This window comes from Vollenhovia emeryi, unplaced genomic scaffold, assembly GCF_000949405.1.
Source record: "Vollenhovia emeryi isolate VEMERY1.0 unplaced genomic scaffold, V.emery_V1.0 DF939184.1, whole genome shotgun sequence".
Classification (NCBI taxonomy): domain Eukaryota; kingdom Metazoa; phylum Arthropoda; class Insecta; order Hymenoptera; family Formicidae; genus Vollenhovia; species Vollenhovia emeryi.
The window spans coordinates 726,061-744,687 of NW_011967182.1; the positions used below are offsets into that span (position 1 = coordinate 726,061).

Consider the following 18,627-nt stretch of genomic DNA (forward strand, 5'->3'; position numbering starts at 1 on the left):
GCTGGATCTAAAAGTATTAACCAATCATACTGAGCGCTCACTCAACAGTTGTGTCTGCTGAACGCGGCCATTGGCACATGCTCTAGAGCTTTGTCCAGTTTGGCAGTACGTCTCTGGATGCCTTTGAGAACGTTTGCCAATCGATTCTCGTGTGATTGATCCCACGCGGCCGTAGGAATTTTTCTGGACAGGCCTTAAAGCCTCCGCTACAATGATTCTCGGTTCTGTCTACAATGCGAGTCGCAGAGTCGTAGTCGTAAGAATAATCGACTGCGATTGGTCAATTCTTACTTTGCGACTGCTCAAGCGACCATCGATACAACTGTACGACCATTGTAGACAGAACCGAGAATCATTGTAGCGGAGGCTTTAAGCCTCGTCTACATAGAAGTCGTAAAGTCGTAGTCGTAAGAATAGTCGACTGCGATTGGTCAATTCTTATATGTCTGACTGAATTGACCAATCGCAGTCGATTATTCTTACGACTACGACCATTGTAGACAGAACCGAGAATCATTGTAGCGGAGGCTTTATGCCGCTGTCACGCTCATACTCGTTGTGTTTGGAACCACCTGCGTCCTGTCACTCCTGTCAAGAGTAGAGTGTATCGCCGGTCAAAGATTCGCGATGCGAAGCGAAGACTGCGGTAGCGGAAGATGGGCTTCATCGAGGACACTATCGTGATTCTCGTAACACAGGTGGAAATTCGTTTCCACTACACAAATCAGATTTATCGATACTTGCCCAACTGATTAAGGTTATAAAGAGAGTATCCCGTACATACGTGTATCTCGGAATAATGTCAACGAATTGTCTCTTATTAACGCTGTTAGATGTAACATAAAACTGAACGAATCCCTTTTGGTTGTCAACAAGCTCCTTGACACACTCTCAATCAGTATTGATTCTCTGCAGACTATTAATATTAATCGATTTTTCTGCTTGTAAAACGCGACGTTACATCTTTACTTTTCCTTTACTTACATATAACGACGTTACATATCTACGAAACTGAATTGTGAAATGTATGTGCTTTTGAGAACAGTACAATAAATTTCGCAATCGTAAAGTCTTGCAGTTTATTTAGCAAAACGTCGCGTCTATGTGTACGTTTCAACATGTTATTTGGTTTTAGAATGAGCTTACTTGATGCGTGGTCTTCTCTGTATGATAGGTAGTCTCTCCGCTTTACTTATCTCCCATGTATTTCAGGTAATTTTTTTCCTAGGAGGATGGGTGTTCTTTGTGAAGAAATTATTCAGGGATTATGAAGTCCATCATAGATTAGTACAACTAATTTTCTCGACAACATTTTCGTTGTCGTGCACCATGTTCGAGTTAATCATCTTTGAAATAGCAGGAGTGCTCGACTCGAGGTATACTAGAAAAAATCACACTCGCACCTTGTCTGTGGTTTGAGATACGATACACTTGTTCCCCTCAGTTCTAGATACTTCCATTGGAATGCTGGCCTTTACATGCTCCTATTTATGGTGATAGTTCTGATTCCATTTTATATTGCATATTTTATTATCAGCAATATCAGATTTGGTATGTATTTGTTATGAAAATATCTTACGAGCTTCTTCTCTGCCGCTTAGCAAACACATTTTTGTCAAATCTAATCTATCTTTCTTTTGTCCACACAGTAAGACTGAATTTAATACGGCCATTGACGGTTGTCATATATCTTTTCTATCTCTACCTGTTCTGGAAAGTGGGTGATCCTTTCCCAATACTGAGTCCCAAGAAAGGGCTGTTGTCTATAGAGCAGGGCGTCAGCCGAATAGGTGTTATAGGTGTCACAGTAATGGCCCTTCTGTCGGGTTTCGGCGCTGTAAATTATCCGTACACTTCAATGGCTTATTTTATGCGTCCAGTTTCTTACACGGACGTGCAGGCTATAGAGAAACGATTGTTGCAAACTATGGACATGATTATCGCAAAGAAGAAACGAATCGCATTAGCTAAAAAGGGCGAAGCTGATGGACAAACCGAAACTCGATCTCGGCTATGGGGAATGTTGAATCCGTTAGGTGGTACAAAGGGAAACCAAGAAAGTATATATTCTCTTTAATTTTGCAACGGAGCTAAAAGTGCAAGCCATCCTAATGACAGAGTACATATATCGCTTTATAGGTATCAAGCAGTTACAAATCGAAGTTACCGCTTTAGAGGAGTTGTCACGGCAGTTATTTTTGGAAGCGCACGACATACAGAATGCGAGAGAGCGCCTGGAGTGGGCCGCCACGTGGCAAGGGAAATATTTCAACTTCCTCGGTTATTTCTTCTCTTTGTACTGCACTTGGAAGATATTCATTGTAAGTGTACTTTTAATAATTTAAATAATTTGGTTTCGAATAGCTCATAATTGTATTACATTTCTATAGTCTACAATCAACATAGTGTTCGATCGAGTCGGCAAAAAAGATCCTGTAACCAGAGGAATCGAAATTGCAGTGCATTGGATCGGTTTCAATATCGACGTTACATTTTGGTCGCAGCACATTTCTTTTTACCTTGTCGGCTGCATTGTTGTGACGTCCATACGTGGATTATTGTTAACTCTGACAAAGGTAATGTAAAATATATACATATGTATGGTAATTATACAGAATGTCCCAGACCACTTGTGCACCCTTTTTAAAATAAAAATAAAGAGCTTATAAAAAGTCGCGAACATTTTATAAGTAATCGTACGCTTTATCGAATGGTGATATTTTCAACTTTTGATTTCGACCGAAAGTTGAACCTGTATAGCCTTTTGTAACAATTTTTTTTTTAGTTTTTCTATGCCATATCGAGCAGCAAGTCATCAAATATTATTGTACTTATACTTGCGCAAATAATGGTAAGTTTGTATATAACGTATATACAATTTTTGTAAAGTTCATATTCAAGTTCTAAATTCTGCGTTATTTTCAGGGAATGTATTTTGTATCTTCTGTACTTCTTATGCGGATGAACATGCCGGCAGAATACCGCATTATAATAACGCAAGTATTAGGAGAATTACAGTTCAATTTTTATCATAGATGGTTTGACGTTATTTTCTTGGTATCAGCGTTATCGTCAATCGTGTTTTTATATTTAGCTCACAAACATGCACCAACGGAACGTATATAACGAAATAAAGGTACTTTTCGAGAGAAATCTCATCGACCTTATTTTACGAAGTAGTTTATTTAAAACCTACATTTGATATTTCGGTAGATAAGTTATTAAAATATGTTCAATGCTGGCAGAGAATAGTAAAATTTTTAATATATGTTTCACGACACAAGTAACGTTAAATTATATACATAAATACTCTTGACACACAAGATTTTTGTTGTGATACATCACAATATTATTTTTTATTAAATCATAAAGTACTGTAAATTACAAAAGATTGTATCTGTAGCCTCTCAAAATATTATGCAGTTTGATTAATTTGAAAAATCACTCGATAGTTATTTTCCTTTCACAGCAAGTAAATGTAAACTGTATTCATATATTTGTTCTAAAAAACAACCATCACAGATAACTGAATAGTAATAGAAAATTGGCATTGGAGTATGGATACTGAGTTGATTATGCAGTAAAATAAATCCTAACGTAATAATTCAATGGTCCATTCTTCGCCCATATTTACAGCTGGTTTACGTATCGTTAATACGTTGTTATGTGGATTATATGTAGTTTCCAACGTTACTTTTCCCATACCTGTAAGAAATATATATTATTAATATCGATTTGAAAAACCGATTTATTACACTTGAATGACTACTCACTGTGAGATTCCACTTGAGCAGATTTAATTCCTTGTGGTGGATTGGCTATGTCTATTCTTTCTAACCAGCTTCGTGTTTCATACGAAGCCAGTTTATCTATCAAAGTCGAAACTATCTTGTTACTGTTCAATGTTATTCTTAAATACAGGTATTTTCCATGACGATATTCGAAACTGACTTCATCGTCAATATATAGACTGCCAGTAGCTCTGCCATTACTATCGGCAATTAATATCAGCGTGTAAGGATCATTCCTCATAGCAACTGTACTACGTCGTATTCTCATTTTTCGTGGGACGATAGAGCCACTTCTTTGGAATACAGGGATTTTGTGGAGCGTTACCGGTATCTTAACATATCCTCCCTTTTGATAGGCTTGCATCGTATCGATATCGTACCAAGTTACTTTGCCCTCTCCTGGGAAATAAACTGCTACTTCGGTAGCACTGGACTGGAATACTGGCCGTACGAGTATCGAGTCGCCAAGTAACAGCTCGTCGTCGATAGTAAATGCTTCCGACTCGGTTGGATAATGTGCCCATAAAGGCCGTATGACGGGATAACCGTTTACTTCGTGTTCTCTGAAAAGCGTGTACCACAATGGCAAGTAGGAGTATCGCAATCTGAGTGTCTCGCGAACTATTTGAGTAGTTTCCTCATTGAATGTCCACGGCTCACGCCTCTTCGTCTCGATGTGAGAATGTTGACGGAAGAAAGGTAGCCACGTTGCAGCTTGATACCATCTAATGAATAGTTCCGAGTCTGGATTCTTGAAGAAACCTGCGACATCGGCACCGCAAAACGATATTCCGGATATAGCTACCGAAAGACACATGGGATAGCTTATACGAAGGTGACTCCAGTCAGCCATGTTGTCGCCGGTCCACATTGCCGCGTAACGTTGTGAGCCAGCGAAGAAGGATCTCGTTAAGACAAAAGGTCTCAAGGAACCGCCTGACCGACGGAATAGAGCTTCGTATGTCGAACGAATGTACATATGTCCGTTAAGATTGTGAACATCTCTGTGTTCCCAGCCTCCGTAGTGAATAAGATCCTTTGGTGCCGTTACCTCGGGTCCGTTAAACACACTCGGCTCGTTCATATCATTCCAAATGTAAACGTCATTAGTGGTACCATGGAATTTATCCAAGCTGTATAATCCAGTATAATATTCTATGACTTTTGGATCGAAAAAGTCCAAGTACGACGAGGCCCCCGGCCAGCACCAGCCCTCGTAATCTTTGCCATCCCTGTTTTTGATGTAATACCCCAAGCTGGTGGCATCGTTATGTAAGAAATAGCTGTTGTCACGTTTAATATGAGGATCTATGATGACCACCAATTTTCTGCCTTTCGCAGTAAGATTGTGTATCATTTCAAGAGGATTTGGGAATTTACGTGAATCCCATGTAAAATATTTCTTGCTGTCTGTATATTCAATATCGAGCCACATAACTTCTAGTGGTATATCGTGTGTATCAAAACCTTCGGCGATCGTTGCGACGTCGTCCTGATCATTGTAATTCCAACGAGACTGATGATATCCGAGTGCGAACATCTAAGACACACATTTTACGAAAATATTTCGTTAAAAATTTGTCAGCCTTTACAATTAATTTCTTCAACATACTTGCGGCAAAGGAGCAGTGCTGGTTAAAACGGTGAATTGTCTGAAAACATCAAGTGGTTTTGGGCCCAGCATGAAGAATATGTCAATCACTCCGGATTCTGACATGAAATGAGCATCCACCTGAGATTTCTTAGTTGATCCGGACACGAAATTAACAATGCTTTCTACAACATTGTTGTCTGCACTCGATAGAATGTCAATCCACGTTTCAGCTGTATTGTGCCAGAAGACAGCCGACGATCTTTCCTTTCTAAAATATTAAACCAACAAATTTCACATAAATATCTTGGCTAGAGTTCTAAAGCTCCAATTTATTAAATATGTTCTCACCCGTGAGCGTAAAGAACCGGGATGGCACCGTACAAAGCCATACGCTCGTTTGTTTCATATTCAAACACGTCTAGATTGTACAACCTATACGGATCGGTCGATTTAGTAGATTGCAACGCTAGCGCATCAGCGTGTTCCGGAATGCCATAGGCATGCTCCGATCCGGGAAAACTGAAGTCCATGGCGACAGCTTCGGGCCCGTACGGTTTCGAATCATGATGCTCCTTAAAATTTTCGTCCCAAGCGCCAGGATCATTGTCAGCGCCGTCGCCGGGATACGTCGCGTTATTTGTCTCTGCAGTTTCAGCGTTTTCAGCATTTTCACCTTCAGGTCTGTATGACACACAACAGTACAATTACTTTATGAACATCTCGATACAATAAATTATAAACAAGGGAAGAAAAGAATAGGCAATAGGAGCCAAACGCAGGATGTTGGATGCAATTAACAAAAGTTTAATATTGTAAATTAATTTAATAAGATCAGCTCGTTTCGTGTAAAAACAAATGAAAAACGACAACGGGCCAATAATCGTACCAACATCCTGCGTTTGGCTCCTATTACCTATTCTGATTTCCTTTGTTGTATATTTTTATATAATGATTTTATCTTCTGGCGACACTTACTTTACCGGTCTTGTACGCAAGTGCTCAAATCTCATAAGACCGCGAGCATTCGCCGATATCGTTAAAACACCCTGGGAATACAGCTCTACTCTAAATGGATTAACGTATAAAACGGCTTTGTTCTCGCCCTTGGTTACAGTTATAGCCTCAGCAGTGCTCTCCACAAAATCCATCTCCACCGTTTGCGGCTGATCGTGAAGGGCGTATTCATTCTGATATCTGGGATGCAGCGGATTCTTTTCGTTGACGTGCAACCGAAATGTGTTCTCCTTTAACGTGATAAGCTGCACCACGTAGGTGACACCTGTATCCTTATTCAATAAGTCTATGATGATCATTGATTCATTCTGTACAAGTTTATCTGGCAGAAGTTGATATGGCGTTTTTCCAGGCTCCATCCCTCTGCACCGTCTACGAAGGAAACAAAGTTACAACGGTCTGTCTCGAGTGTGCTTGCAACAACGGCCAATCCTTACCGGCAGAAACTGCTCTGGTCGCATCTTTTGAAGTTGTCCCTGTTGACTGCGTCGGTAATGAATGGAGAACACAGTAGTACTAAAAATAGAGCCAACCTGAAACGTACGTGAGACGAGAGTGAAATCTGGAAACGTTCGTCGCGACACAACGGGCTATGCAAGTCACAGATCAGGGCAAATGTTTACGGGTGTTTTCCAGCGGCGTGCACAGTGCGGTACAGGGAATCGCTTTATCTCTGTTGTTTACCATTAATAAACGGGGACGAAGTGATTCTCCGCGTTACACTGTGGCAATCTATGCCTCCTGCTGGAAAGCACCCTGCGCAAATGATGCTTATCGGCGCGAATTACATCGTGCTCTCTCACGCCCAGCTGGGTAACGACCCCGGGAGGAAATCCTGCCGGAAAAAGGCGGCGATCTGCGCGGCGACACGTTCGCTTATAAAACTGTACAACTTGGCCGTGGCGTATGGCGGTCAGTGTCGCAGCCGTCCGGCGACAGATTAGATTAGATTGACGACCGGCGGCGGGAGGAGTTAATTGAAGAAAAAAAAAGTATTTATATCGGAAACACACAACACTGCGCGGTGGGGACACGTCAGCGGCGTATCAACGACCCGCGAGATCCGCGCCGCGGATTTCGCGCTCCGGAAAACAGTGGAATTGTCGGCGCGCCGAGCCGAGAGAGCGTCGCGAACGTGCGCGACGTCACATGCACCCGCGACGAATCCGTATCTCCGCCCGTGTCCTACCGCGAAGGTTAAAGGGCCGAAAATAAACCTACCGAACGCACGGAGCCATGTTGAGGAAGTCACCACTGCCGTACCGCCTTCGCACCAGCAGAGAGAAGACTGAGAGCTGCCAGGGCCGGGTTGATCCTCGAACGCGTCACGACCTCTGTGGACACTGGACACCAACTACGTAGCCGGTATTTTGCCAAGCGGGTAAGGCAGATTTACAAAATTTTCTATCGAACTTACCGACAAAATTTTTACTAGATTGTTCTCGATAAACTTGCTGGTCTATACTTGTCTATACTCTATGTATTTTCGGTGATAACTGAGGGACAGCCTCACCGTTTTTGACGAAATTTTACAGGATCGTGTATCTTTGCCTGTAAAATATTTAGCAAACGATACGGTAAAAATCACTCAAATTTCTCTTACACCTTGTTAGTTTGATTATCTTTCGCATCATGTAATATGTTATAGGTTTGCTCCGTGTGTGTGTGTAGCGGTACAGTGTACACTCGGCACTGCTTGCCTCGGCATGTGGGACTGTCGTGCACCGACAGCGAAGTCTGGGGACCAGGCGAGTTGAGCGTCCGGCTGCTGGTGAGAAGAATCGAGCACGCAGAATGAATGTCGTGCGGGTCAACTCGAAGAACGTGATATTCCTCTTCATGGCGCTCCTGTCAATCTACGTCCAGGAGGCTCGTATGGATTACGGTGAGTGAGCCCACTCCGGAACCTCGTTACGAGAGTCCCAGGCGAGGAAGAAACGTTTCCACAAGCTAAACATTCAAAGTCGAGTATCGACTTGACAATGCCGCTGCTTGTATCAGTCGCGGAGTACTGATGTATTTGAGTTCTTTCTTCTTTTTTACACCTGAAAGCTACGCCTGTAACTTGACCAGTCGATGTAATCGTTGCAGGCACCGCGAGCAGCTATGCTCTGAAAGAAGCCAACGTCAACTCCACGCCTGCCTACAGCAGCAAGAAGGTAAGACTCGTTAAAATTCCGAGCGACAGTGACGTATGATTGGGTCACGAGTACAGATTGGATTGTTGAACCGCAGGATGAAGTGAACGATAGGTGTTCGAAAGGGAAACCCTGCGTGGAATTGAGCATCGAGTGCCTGAGGTGCAATTTGAATTACAGCTGCAGATACGGGGCGATGTACGAGGCGAACTGTTCCGTGCTGGAGAAAGTTGATTGTATAGTATGTAAGACTTGTGAGGGGAAAGTTTCTTGGGCATTTCTCTTCGGCTCGAAGCTTAAAATCTAATTCTTGAATATATTGATGATTAAATTGGATATCACGTTCGTCCACAGGGCGAACAAACCTTCTCGAGGAAATACATGTGCCGTTATTGTTATCAAACTGATCACTGGGAGCATCACTGCCACCAGAAAAATTCCTGCAGCTCTGTGGCGTCTCCTCAGCAATATTACCGGTCTGTAACGTCATTTCATACATGTATGTATGTATGCAGTACTGGCCAGAAGTGTGAATCGGAGTAAATGCATCAGATTGATTAATTGATAAAATAAGTAATTACGATGTGGTTTCTTTGGCGAAAACAACTTGTTGAAACAAACTTTAGTCTTCAAATCTAATTTCAACTATAGGTCTATATTGCCTCCACAGTGCAAACGTTTGGTACTAGAAATCGATGTAGAATTTCATTAACAAAGTTTCAATATTGAGACGGGAAACTTATAGTCAACCCAACTGGCTAGTTGTTTAATTAGTTTATTACACAACGTTTCGACTCTATTCTTTTGGGTCCTTTTCGAGTGATTCGAAAGTTTCAATAGTGCTCCGCCTGAAATACTCTTCCAAACTGTTTGTAATACATGAGACAACTGTATTTTAATTTCTAAAATGTGTCTTACTTCATGCATCGGGTAACATTTTTCTCTCAAACGTCTTGTTTTCGAGATATACAGGTCCAATACTTTTCCCTCGTCCCTTTTCCTCGTCGTATTATTTTAATAATAACTGACATTCCAATATTTTTATTGCAGAACAAATTGTACGGTAAACGATGACACATTGTGTCTGGGTAGACGGAAGTTTATGAAAAACTTGCCTTGCAACTGGACAGTCGGGTATCGTTGGTCTACGGCTCTGATCTTGAGCATCACTCTCGGAGGATTTGGCGCAGATAGGTACAATCTCGCAAGCGTGCCATTTGAAATACAGACGATCGATTTAAGGGCAGTATTTATAGTCAGATCTTATACTCAAGATCGTATTGAGATCATCTTTAGACACTCTGTAGCCAATAAAATGTTCCGTACAACATCTTCAGATAATTCAAGACGGTCTTGAATATAAAATCTGACTATGAATACCGGTCTAAGTGTGAATTTGACGTAAAACTCGTACGCGGATTGCAGATTTTACTTGGGGCATTGGCAAGAAGGTATCGGCAAGCTTTTCAGCTTCGGTGGACTTGGTGTATGGACCTTAATCGACGTGATATTGATCTCTATGAGATACTTAGGCCCCGCTGACGGCTCTTTGTATATTTAGATTATTCACAAATATTGTAAATACTAGTATGAAATCTAAGTGTTATTTTACCATAATTTATTGCAGTAGGAAGATATATTTGTTGATACTACACGGAGAGAATTTTTCTTTAAATTTATCCTGAAAATTATGTAATCGTTGGACAACGGCATTTTGAAGAATTCTATGAGTTTTTTTAAGTTGACCATTTTGCTAGTAGAAGGTATGGTCAAATTAAAAAAAAAACTCATAAGTCTTCAGAATGCTATGTTGTCCCACGATTACGTGATCTTCAGAGTAAGTTTTAAGCGAAAATTCTCTGTGCAGGTACAAATAAATGTGATACATGTAAATACATAAATATAGTACGCCTTCTTCATAAAAATGAAATTCAAATTTGTTTCGTCATAGACAATAGTTGTCGACGTATTCGGGTAGATTTAGTGTTTAATAATTAATGTTCTTTGTAATCTCTGTACAAAGCTCTCGAGAGATAAAAGAGCAGGTGTGAGATGTTGAAGTTTTTTGTGGGAAATTTAAAAAATATTGTATTATAAATGATGAATATACAGCAAGCGCATAATTGATCTGTTAACAAAACTATCCGTATGTTGTAAAAAACTAATTCAATTTTTATTATTTTCAAGAAAGAAAACCATGCTACGTGCTGCAAAATTTTAGCAGTGGGTCAATTCCTTTGACTATGCGACTCGCATTGTAAACCCTGCCTTAAGATACAGAATTGATACTTCGGTGTGGCAGACATATTTGTACAAGATGTAAACATCAGGCTACGCGAAACGGGATGATCGGAATAGGTTAGAAACGCTCGTAAAATTGCAGACCAACGCGTCGCTTTACGGCGCGCATTATTAGCCGAAGAAGCGCATTAGCATGACACAAATATTGTTGACATCCTCGAGGATTTATTGGCTCCAACTGGCGAACAACCTCTTCTTCTCGAGGAAGAGAAATCGACGCGCAGGAAAGTTTAATACGTGGCTCTCTATGTAACCTGTACGTTTGCTTCTAAGAGGTTTGTAATATTTCTAAAAATTCCTAAGATAAAATTCTGATATAACTTAACGGTTAAAAGGCGGTTCCATAGAAGGGTAAACTTAAAAAAATACAAGAGGTTTGTGCGGATCTGGAGGGAGAAGGAGAGAGCTGTGCGATGGTTGATAAATATACTGTGTGATTTTTAGGTGTATCCGGTCTTTAATTACGCTGCTCGGAGCTTCGCTCGGACGTCGAGATGCCTACGGTGATCGCCCTGGACGTCTCCCTCTCAATGAGGAGGCCCGTGCTGACGAGCGGGACGAGTGACAGCTTGCAGAACGAACCGTTGACGCGGCACCACTTGGCGGTGCACGGTATAAATGCTCTGTTGCATTACTTGCAGGTCAACTCGAAGCTAGAATTTGTGTCGTTGGTGAGAACAGACTGTAACGATACCAGATACAATGAATACCTGGCAGAGCTTGGTATCTTGACTTTTTTCATCAAGCATACATATATACGATACATTTTCAATGGAAGCGTAGAGATACAGATACAAGTTACATTTCTTCAATTCCTTCGATTTAGATATAGACACAAGCTGCACTGAATTCTTTTTTCCTGAGAGAGATACAGATACAGATAGTATCTGTATCTATATCTTAAAAGATACCAAGCTCTGATACTTGGTATATTAATATTTGTAAGGTTAACAAGCTTTAACTTTTAGATTGTATTCTCGTCGTTGTACGAGATAGTCTGCCCGTTCACTCGCGACTACGACAGCATACGCGCCAAGCTGCAGACCATCGAGGAGTGGGACAAGACGTTCGTCGAAGGAGCGTTGCACGGAGTTAACAATGTGATCATGGCGGAATGGGGCAACGCCACGGCCTGCCAAGTGATATTAATTACGGACGGTAATCCGGGCGTGGGGTCAATGTCCCTGGGCAATTCCCTGAGTTCTATGAACATCTCGCAAGACGTGAATCCATTCCCGCTGCCTTTCCCGTACCCAGGACAATTAAGTGTAGTCTGCATTGGGCCGCAGCAGGGTAAGTTCGAGACGCGAGCTTACTTTTGCTCACCTTTTATCTTGCATTGTGTTTTTCAGACCCCAGTTTGCAAATCGGCCTGCCTCTCTATCAACGTTTGGTCGATTTAGCTGGTGGCGAAAGTATCGTACTAGTTCCTGAGGCACCGCTTAGCAAATACTCGGTTGCGGCTTGCTTCCAGAAGTTAGCCGAGGCGAATTACGTTTCCTTTCAGGGATATTTGAAGTGTGGCCATTTAGGCTCCCGTATTTTATTGTCACCAGCGCCTATGGTAAAATGAGCGAGCATTATGAGAACACGCTAGATCGCTACGAATAATTATAGACGTTGCGTTGTATTTGTTTCAGCCTTACACGAAGAAGACGGATTTCGAATTAGCCCCGGGCCTGGCGATATCGAAGAGTATAGAAATATGTGGATTTATATCTGTAGGGGACGTCGGCAGCCCAAGCTCCATTTCTAGGCACTTGATGTTGCCGTTGGCGACAGAGAAAAACTCAAGTATGCAAGGGATATCGTTGGAGGAGGATTCGGATACCGATGAGAACGGAGACGAGGGAAAAATGCCGTCCTTTTGCGTATTGCTTCACGGCGCGCTGAAGGTAGCGGCTTGTTAGAAATGCAGCTGTTATTATTACGTGCGTACGATTAATTGGTATACTTTGCAGGTGGAAAATATGGCAGCCCTCTGTATGCTGAACAACGAATGGTATGGATTTATATACTCTTGGGCGGATACCAAGAAGAAATCTAACTTAATGCTGACGGTATTGGAGCCGGGATCCGACATTGTACCGTGGTTAGGCAATTTCAACAATTTAGGTCCATTAGACACGGTCAAAAATTCTCCAGTTAGCTTCCCAGTTAGACCGGCTGAAAAGAGAAGCTACACGCAAAATGCCCCTTCGTGGATTCGCCAAGTCGGTTTGCAATCCGACATTCAAAAAATATTGAGACACGCAAGAAAATTGCCCGACAAGACCCAAAACTTTTACAAGGTAAATTACGCGGACTGATAGAGCGAGACAGTTGAAAGAAACAATTATTTTTCTTTTTGCACAGGAGGTGAATAGATTACGACGTGCAGCGGCGTCAATAGGATTCATCGAGTTGCTAGAAGGATTAGCGTGCATCTTGGAGCGAGAGTGCACATTGCTGCCGCCGAATCTAAATCCCGACTGTACGATCCAAATGGGACACGTCGCGTCGATGATCAGAAAGTCGGAGTTTCACGAGCTTAGGTATAACATTCCGCCCGCGCGGACAAAATTTCAACCTGGATCATGAGTTGCGACGGACAGTAATCAAAGTGCTGTTACATTTGTATCGGAGTTGGACGTTTATACGGCAAAAATAAAACTTGTATTTGTTATAATCGTATGCCACATCCCATGTTAATATCACATTACATCATTTATATTACACATATTTCTATCTTATATATGTATATAATCTTAATTTTTTAATTTCTAGATATTTATGTAAGAAAATATACATCTAGGCCTTTTTGAGCGTATAAGTTCTTATAAAACTTTGTTTGCAGCCTCTTACACCTGTTCTTTTATCTCAGCGTTTTGTGCAGATTATGCGGAACATTAATTATTAAACGTTCAAACTACCCGAATATGTCGACAACTATTCTATATCTATGACTGAACAAGAATTTCATCTTAGAAAAAAGGCGAATATTGTTTCCTGTGTTATTGGCAGTTTAATAGACCAAGACTGTTAACTGGACTTGAAATTACTTATTAAGTAACGCAAAATATCGTATAAACCGTTGGCAGTTTGTACACTGGAGTATTTGAGAAAGTCTGGAACATGCACGAACAGAGTCTTGGTCGGCTCGATAGAAAGAGATTGGTAAAATGTGTACTCGCACAAGAATCTGCCGGCATTGTGCGAGAGGCAGGCTTTGCAGCCGCTTCTCTCAAAGTTTTGATTCACGCTGTCGCAAAGCTCCTCGACATTTATCCCAGTCTCCAGCACGTTACAGTCGACACTCGTTTCGTCCGGGCATTTGCTGCATATATCGAGTCTGTCGTAGCCGTTGCTGCGAGCATGGCATTCTATCGTCAAGGATTCAGCTATGTGTGACACACCCACGTGTAGGACAATCTGGAACGAGAGATGATAAGTCGAGAAATCGCGTAGCTCAGTCCTGGTAGAAATATTTTACTGAAAATATAACGAAACGTATCAAAGAGAATTTGTTTCATAATTTAAGAATTAATTTCATAATTTGAGAATTCAAGAAGAATTAATCTCATAAATCGGGAATTCAACAAGAACTTATTGCATAATTCGTAAAGTCCAAAAGAATTCTTCTTGGACTTTCCGCGCTCTCCGGGCTTTATTTCATTTCTCTTCAGGCTTTGATACTTTCAACAAAGTATTTCCATCGAGGGTCGAGTCGTGGCACATCTCACCGACGGATTGTGTTTCTTCCAGAGCCGAGGAACACGGTTGGACACGTAGGCGTACGAGACCGGGATTTCTTCCGCGACCAGCTCGAAGTCGGGAAACTCGACGGAGTTCTCCCAGAGCTTCTGCAACTCCTTCACCGCCTCCCAGCTGGCGTTCACCACGTGTGCGTCGAACGGGCCGAAGCCGGTCACCAGGATGCGCTTGGGATCGGCGCCCATTTCTGCAAACGCAACGGGAGATCTTCCGTGACACGACACCCGCGATTATTCGCTCGACTTCGCCGCTCGGTAAGTTTGACCTCTTATCGGAGCGTTATCGGGCGTGATGTCACCCGCGCAGCGGGAACTCAGGATCCGCCGAGTGATTTATTGATTTGAGTCACGAGTCGCACCAGCTCGCTCGACGTTTGCGGTGTGACTGACGTTATTAGGGAGCCTCGTCGAAATATTTATCGCCGATCGCGCGCCAATGAATTCGCAAATCTACAAATTTAATATTGCGTGTAGGACGCACGTTGAACGGTGTCCAACGATGTATCTCTCCATATTTTATAATCTACGATAGAGTATACACTAGGAATGTGCATTTGTCAAAATGACTAAATGCCTGGGGAAGAGAATTGTAAGGTTTATAGAAATAAATTGAATTAGGGCGTAAACTTAAATAAATCAAACTCTTCAATTGTCAGGGAAAATTCATATGAAAGTTTAATGTTAATACTGTAACGGTTCAAAGTAAACTTGGTCCGATTAACACATACGAAGGTATCGAGATAAATTGTTCGCTGTCCGCAAATAATATCAGCTCAAGCAAACGCACAAACTAACTTGTTAGTTAATAATCAATTTCTCTAACAGTCCCTCGTCAGATACTTATATAATTTCCAAACAGTCCCTCGTCTACTTTTACACAACACTCAGTCTCGGAAGGAATATTTAGGATAGTGGATCTTTAATATTTCCAACAACACTTTAAGAACTCATTTCACTTATACCAGTTAAAATTTTTATTTATACATAGTAAATTCAGTAATCGAAATTATGCATGAAGCAATACATATATGTATGTAACAACTGGAAGATATTATACATTTAGTAAATATAAAAAATATATATATAACTATTTTTGCATTTGTTACATGTACAAATGCTTATATTATGTTTATATATATATAATGCTTTGCGAAGAAAAATATATAATCTTTTTGTATATTTATGTCTTTAGATCTGTAAGGTACGCGTATACTTTTATAATATTACGACAAGGCCGAGATTCTCGTGAGATTCTTTACAGATTGAAATTCACTAACAATAAGAGGCACGTACATTGGCACAATTCCGTTAAAAGCTTACCGTTACCATTTCAGAAGCGTTTACAGTATAGGAACATTCAAGCGATGGAAGTCATAGTAAACTATCATAAGTATACATATACAGTGAAAATAATTTTATAAAATCGCTGGTCAACTCTATGGAATCACAAATTATATATGCGGACGAATGAAAAATGAACAAAAATATGTTCACAATTTTTTAAGACAATTAATGTGTTTTCACCTTCTATATTGATTTTTATAAAATCCTAAATAATTGTATGATGATTTGAAATTCTCAGCATTCATCGACATGGCCAGTGAATCGTAATTTGAAAAATCACCAAGTACTTGCACCGTGTACATTAAAATATCTTCATTTAAAAATTCATTTACAAAGCATACAGGGTGAATTAGAGTGGTTGCACCAATTTGCCATAGGAGATGGATTACCAACCGTAACTGTAGCAAATCCTGGAAAAAATGAAAAAATCTCGTTATGTATGTTTTTATCATGTAATATCTAATTGTGTTTCTTGAAATACAATTCGATGTTACATGATTGAGACATAGCGAGATTTTTCCATTTTTTCCAGGATTGGCTATAGTTGCGATCGGTAATCAGGTTGGTGCAACCACTCTGATTCACCCTGAATAAAGTTACATTATTGGCACAACTGTTCAAAAAAGCTAAAGAAAAGATATTTGGACATTTATGTACACACGTTGTACGCATTTGTAAATAGATGGACGTCAAATGCAACAAAAGAAGTTTCATGTATGAACGTTTGAAAATATTTTATAAGTGCACTAGTGCCAATAAGCATTTCTTGTAATGTCCCGAGCAGTCACCCTATAAGAACAAGAAAAAAAACGAAAATTAGATTGCCCGTATAGATACACGAGATGTTTTTGATGACTTACAGATATGAAATCTTCCAAGGGCTCTCCGTATTCATGGACGAACACATCCTTTATCTCGCCCATATCTACTTCAGAACGTGTCACAACCAGTCGAATGAGGCGGTTGTCGTCGGTACCAAGACCTTTCATGCTTTTGTACAGCTGCTCGGCGAAGAAACCAGGTCTGTTCTTGACGCACTTAACTATTTTAAAAATTTTGACTTTAATACGCAGCCTAGTAAAATATATTTTTTCTTGTAGCAAATTCGATTGCTTGCACCAGTACACACTAAGGCTTGTTGCTTGCACTTAGTACGCATTAGTGCAAACAACCGAATTTGCTATTATACATAAAATGTATTTGTAACTCATTCCTACCAATGGCAAGAAGACCCTTCTTAATATCGCCTGAAAATTCGTTTTCAATCGCAACGTCAATATCATGGCCAGTTACGTTATGATACTCTATGAATATTTGGCGCAATTGCGCAAAGTTTCTTTGGACGAGAATCGCGTTGAATGTAGACTCGTCCGTACCAAATCGCAGCTCCCCTGTATAATATTAACGTAACGTTAAAACAAGAAAAGATATAAGGCAGTGGCTATTTAAATATTCTATATTAATTACCAGCTTGCAAAAGTTGCCTAGCGTCTTCCATCGCAGCGGCATTGTCCACGTTGTGTGATTCGTCTCTATTGGCACAACACAGTGATACCATCAAGCGCTTGAAATTGCCAGATGTATCAGAAATCAGATCATCTTCCAGCTTTCTTCCGTACACTGTAATTATTAAATGGTACGGTAAGCAAACTGAATGGGCATAATCTTATTATCATTCAACTCACTTGCTTCATATGCCTGTTTAATGACCGCGATTTCATGATTGGTCATTGTACACAATACTTCGATGAGTACCGTCTCATCTGTACCAAGGCCGGATAGTGCATCGTGGAGTTCTTTGGCATAATATTGAGGCAGGGGCATCATCAAGGCAAGAACGAGTTTCTCGAAGTTCCCCGACAGCTCGGACTTCAAATCCTTTATCAGATCCTGTCAACAGAGACACGACGCATTGTATAATCGTACTAAGCAATGTAGTACTGATTTTGTAAAATTTTCCGAATTTCTCAAACTAGTACCTTTCCATAAAGAGTCTTAAATTGAGACGCGATCTCTTGGCGCTGTAGATTACTGCGGTTCGTAAGAACCTGAATAATGGCCTTCTCATCAGTGCCGAATCCCTTCATAGCTTTTCTCAGGGTCTCCGCATCCGCTCTAGCATCGAAGCCGTTGTAAGGCACAACCGTGGGAGAAGTCTGTAACAAAAGTTCACAAAGTCTTAAAAGATTCAAAGCAAAGAATAACGATACAAGATTCGAGGCTTCCGCAAGATTACAATAATCGCTGCCTAAACACCTGCACCGAGAATATTTAACATCTCGCTTATAACTAAATCTCACCTTAGACGTGAACCAATCTCTCCGGGGGGCTGGGGTAGCACCACGTGTAGCAGCAGTAGGTGGATTAGCGGCGTAAGGGTATTTCGAGCTTACCCCCTGCCCCCCGGGACAGCTTTGACTTTGGTATGGATTCGAATTAGCTGTGTGCATGGTTGGTCCAGGGGGATAAGGAGAAGGAGCCACATTGCCAAAATACTCTTTAGCGTCTGGTGCCGTGTGAAGATTGGGATACTCGTTGTAATTTTGTTGCCTTTGAGGATAAGGGGATGGTGCGCACTGGTTGGAGCGTGGGTTAGGCGGATAACACGTGGGCGCGAGTTGAGGATATGGCATCTGCTGCAGAGGATAAGGACTGGTTTGTACTGGTGCGCCGCCAGGAGCGGGATGCGCGGG

General features: G+C 41.2%; 6 protein-coding genes across 8 annotated transcripts in view; 3 read left to right on the plus strand and 3 right to left on the minus strand.

Moving 5' to 3' along the window:
• The first annotated feature begins 520 nt into the window (after positions 1-520).
• On the plus strand, positions 521-3,167 carry LOC105562734 (putative Golgi pH regulator C). The gene is made up of 8 exons (XM_012013789.1): positions 521-698; positions 1,213-1,376; positions 1,445-1,551; positions 1,650-2,060; positions 2,140-2,321; positions 2,391-2,576; positions 2,786-2,851; positions 2,926-3,167. Exons 1-8 carry the CDS (start codon positions 657-659, stop codon positions 3,124-3,126), a joined length of 1,359 nt encoding a protein of 452 aa, XP_011869179.1. The 5' UTR covers positions 521-656; the 3' UTR covers positions 3,127-3,167.
• Positions 3,168-3,325: 158 nt separating this feature from the next.
• LOC105562735 (neutral alpha-glucosidase AB) lies at positions 3,326-7,687 on the minus strand. 2 transcript variants are annotated; one of them, XM_012013790.1, is made up of 7 exons: positions 7,621-7,687; positions 6,837-6,932; positions 6,361-6,771; positions 5,734-6,066; positions 5,404-5,653; positions 3,774-5,331; positions 3,326-3,705 (listed from the first exon to the last, which is right to left on the minus strand). In XM_012013790.1, exons 1-7 carry the CDS (start codon positions 7,635-7,637, stop codon positions 3,593-3,595), a joined length of 2,778 nt encoding a protein of 925 aa, XP_011869180.1. In that variant the 5' UTR covers positions 7,638-7,687; the 3' UTR covers positions 3,326-3,592. The 2 variants fall into 2 exon arrangements, with proteins under 2 accessions (XP_011869180.1, XP_011869181.1); XM_012013791.1 differs by lacking the exon at positions 7,621-7,687 and adding an exon at positions 7,188-7,521.
• A 14-nt stretch (positions 7,688-7,701) lies between these two features.
• Positions 7,702-10,462, plus strand: LOC105562736 (TM2 domain-containing protein almondex). 2 transcript variants are annotated; one of them, XM_012013793.1, is made up of 7 exons: positions 7,702-7,780; positions 8,048-8,284; positions 8,491-8,558; positions 8,635-8,778; positions 8,892-9,013; positions 9,588-9,731; positions 9,963-10,462. In XM_012013793.1, the coding sequence occupies exons 2-7, from the start codon at positions 8,194-8,196 to the stop codon at positions 10,096-10,098; spliced, it is 705 nt and encodes a 234-aa protein (XP_011869183.1). In that variant the 5' UTR covers positions 7,702-7,780; positions 8,048-8,193; the 3' UTR covers positions 10,099-10,462. The 2 variants fall into 2 exon arrangements, with proteins under 2 accessions (XP_011869183.1, XP_011869182.1); XM_012013792.1 differs by lacking the exon at positions 7,702-7,780 and adding an exon at positions 7,846-7,976.
• A 209-nt stretch (positions 10,463-10,671) lies between these two features.
• On the plus strand, positions 10,672-13,511 carry LOC105562739 (von Willebrand factor A domain-containing protein 9). Its single transcript, XM_012013795.1, has 7 exons — positions 10,672-11,113; positions 11,283-11,509; positions 11,807-12,131; positions 12,191-12,402; positions 12,479-12,733; positions 12,800-13,129; positions 13,194-13,511. The coding sequence occupies exons 2-7, from the start codon at positions 11,333-11,335 to the stop codon at positions 13,416-13,418; spliced, it is 1,524 nt and encodes a 507-aa protein (XP_011869185.1). The 5' UTR covers positions 10,672-11,113; positions 11,283-11,332; the 3' UTR covers positions 13,419-13,511.
• Positions 13,497-14,944, minus strand: LOC105562738 (pyroglutamyl-peptidase 1). Its single transcript, XM_012013794.1, has 2 exons — positions 14,561-14,944; positions 13,497-14,249 (listed from the first exon to the last, which is right to left on the minus strand). Exons 1-2 carry the CDS (start codon positions 14,774-14,776, stop codon positions 13,860-13,862), a joined length of 606 nt encoding a protein of 201 aa, XP_011869184.1. The 5' UTR covers positions 14,777-14,944; the 3' UTR covers positions 13,497-13,859.
• A 602-nt stretch (positions 14,945-15,546) lies between these two features.
• The window catches only part of LOC105562740 (annexin B9-like), a 6,951-nt gene continuing 3,870 nt past the window's right edge, over positions 15,547-18,627 (minus strand). Inside the window, exons 4-11 of the mRNA XM_012013797.1 lie at positions 18,235-18,627; positions 17,914-18,090; positions 17,620-17,824; positions 17,402-17,554; positions 17,152-17,325; positions 16,795-16,976; positions 16,617-16,723; positions 15,547-16,314 (exon numbers count right to left, since the gene is read on the minus strand). Coding sequence (XP_011869187.1) covers positions 16,670-16,723; positions 16,795-16,976; positions 17,152-17,325; positions 17,402-17,554; positions 17,620-17,824; positions 17,914-18,090; positions 18,235-18,627 — 1,338 coding nt within the window. The 3' untranslated portion in view covers positions 15,547-16,314; positions 16,617-16,669. The remainder of the gene's footprint in view (positions 16,315-16,616; positions 16,724-16,794; positions 16,977-17,151; positions 17,326-17,401; positions 17,555-17,619; positions 17,825-17,913; positions 18,091-18,234) is intronic.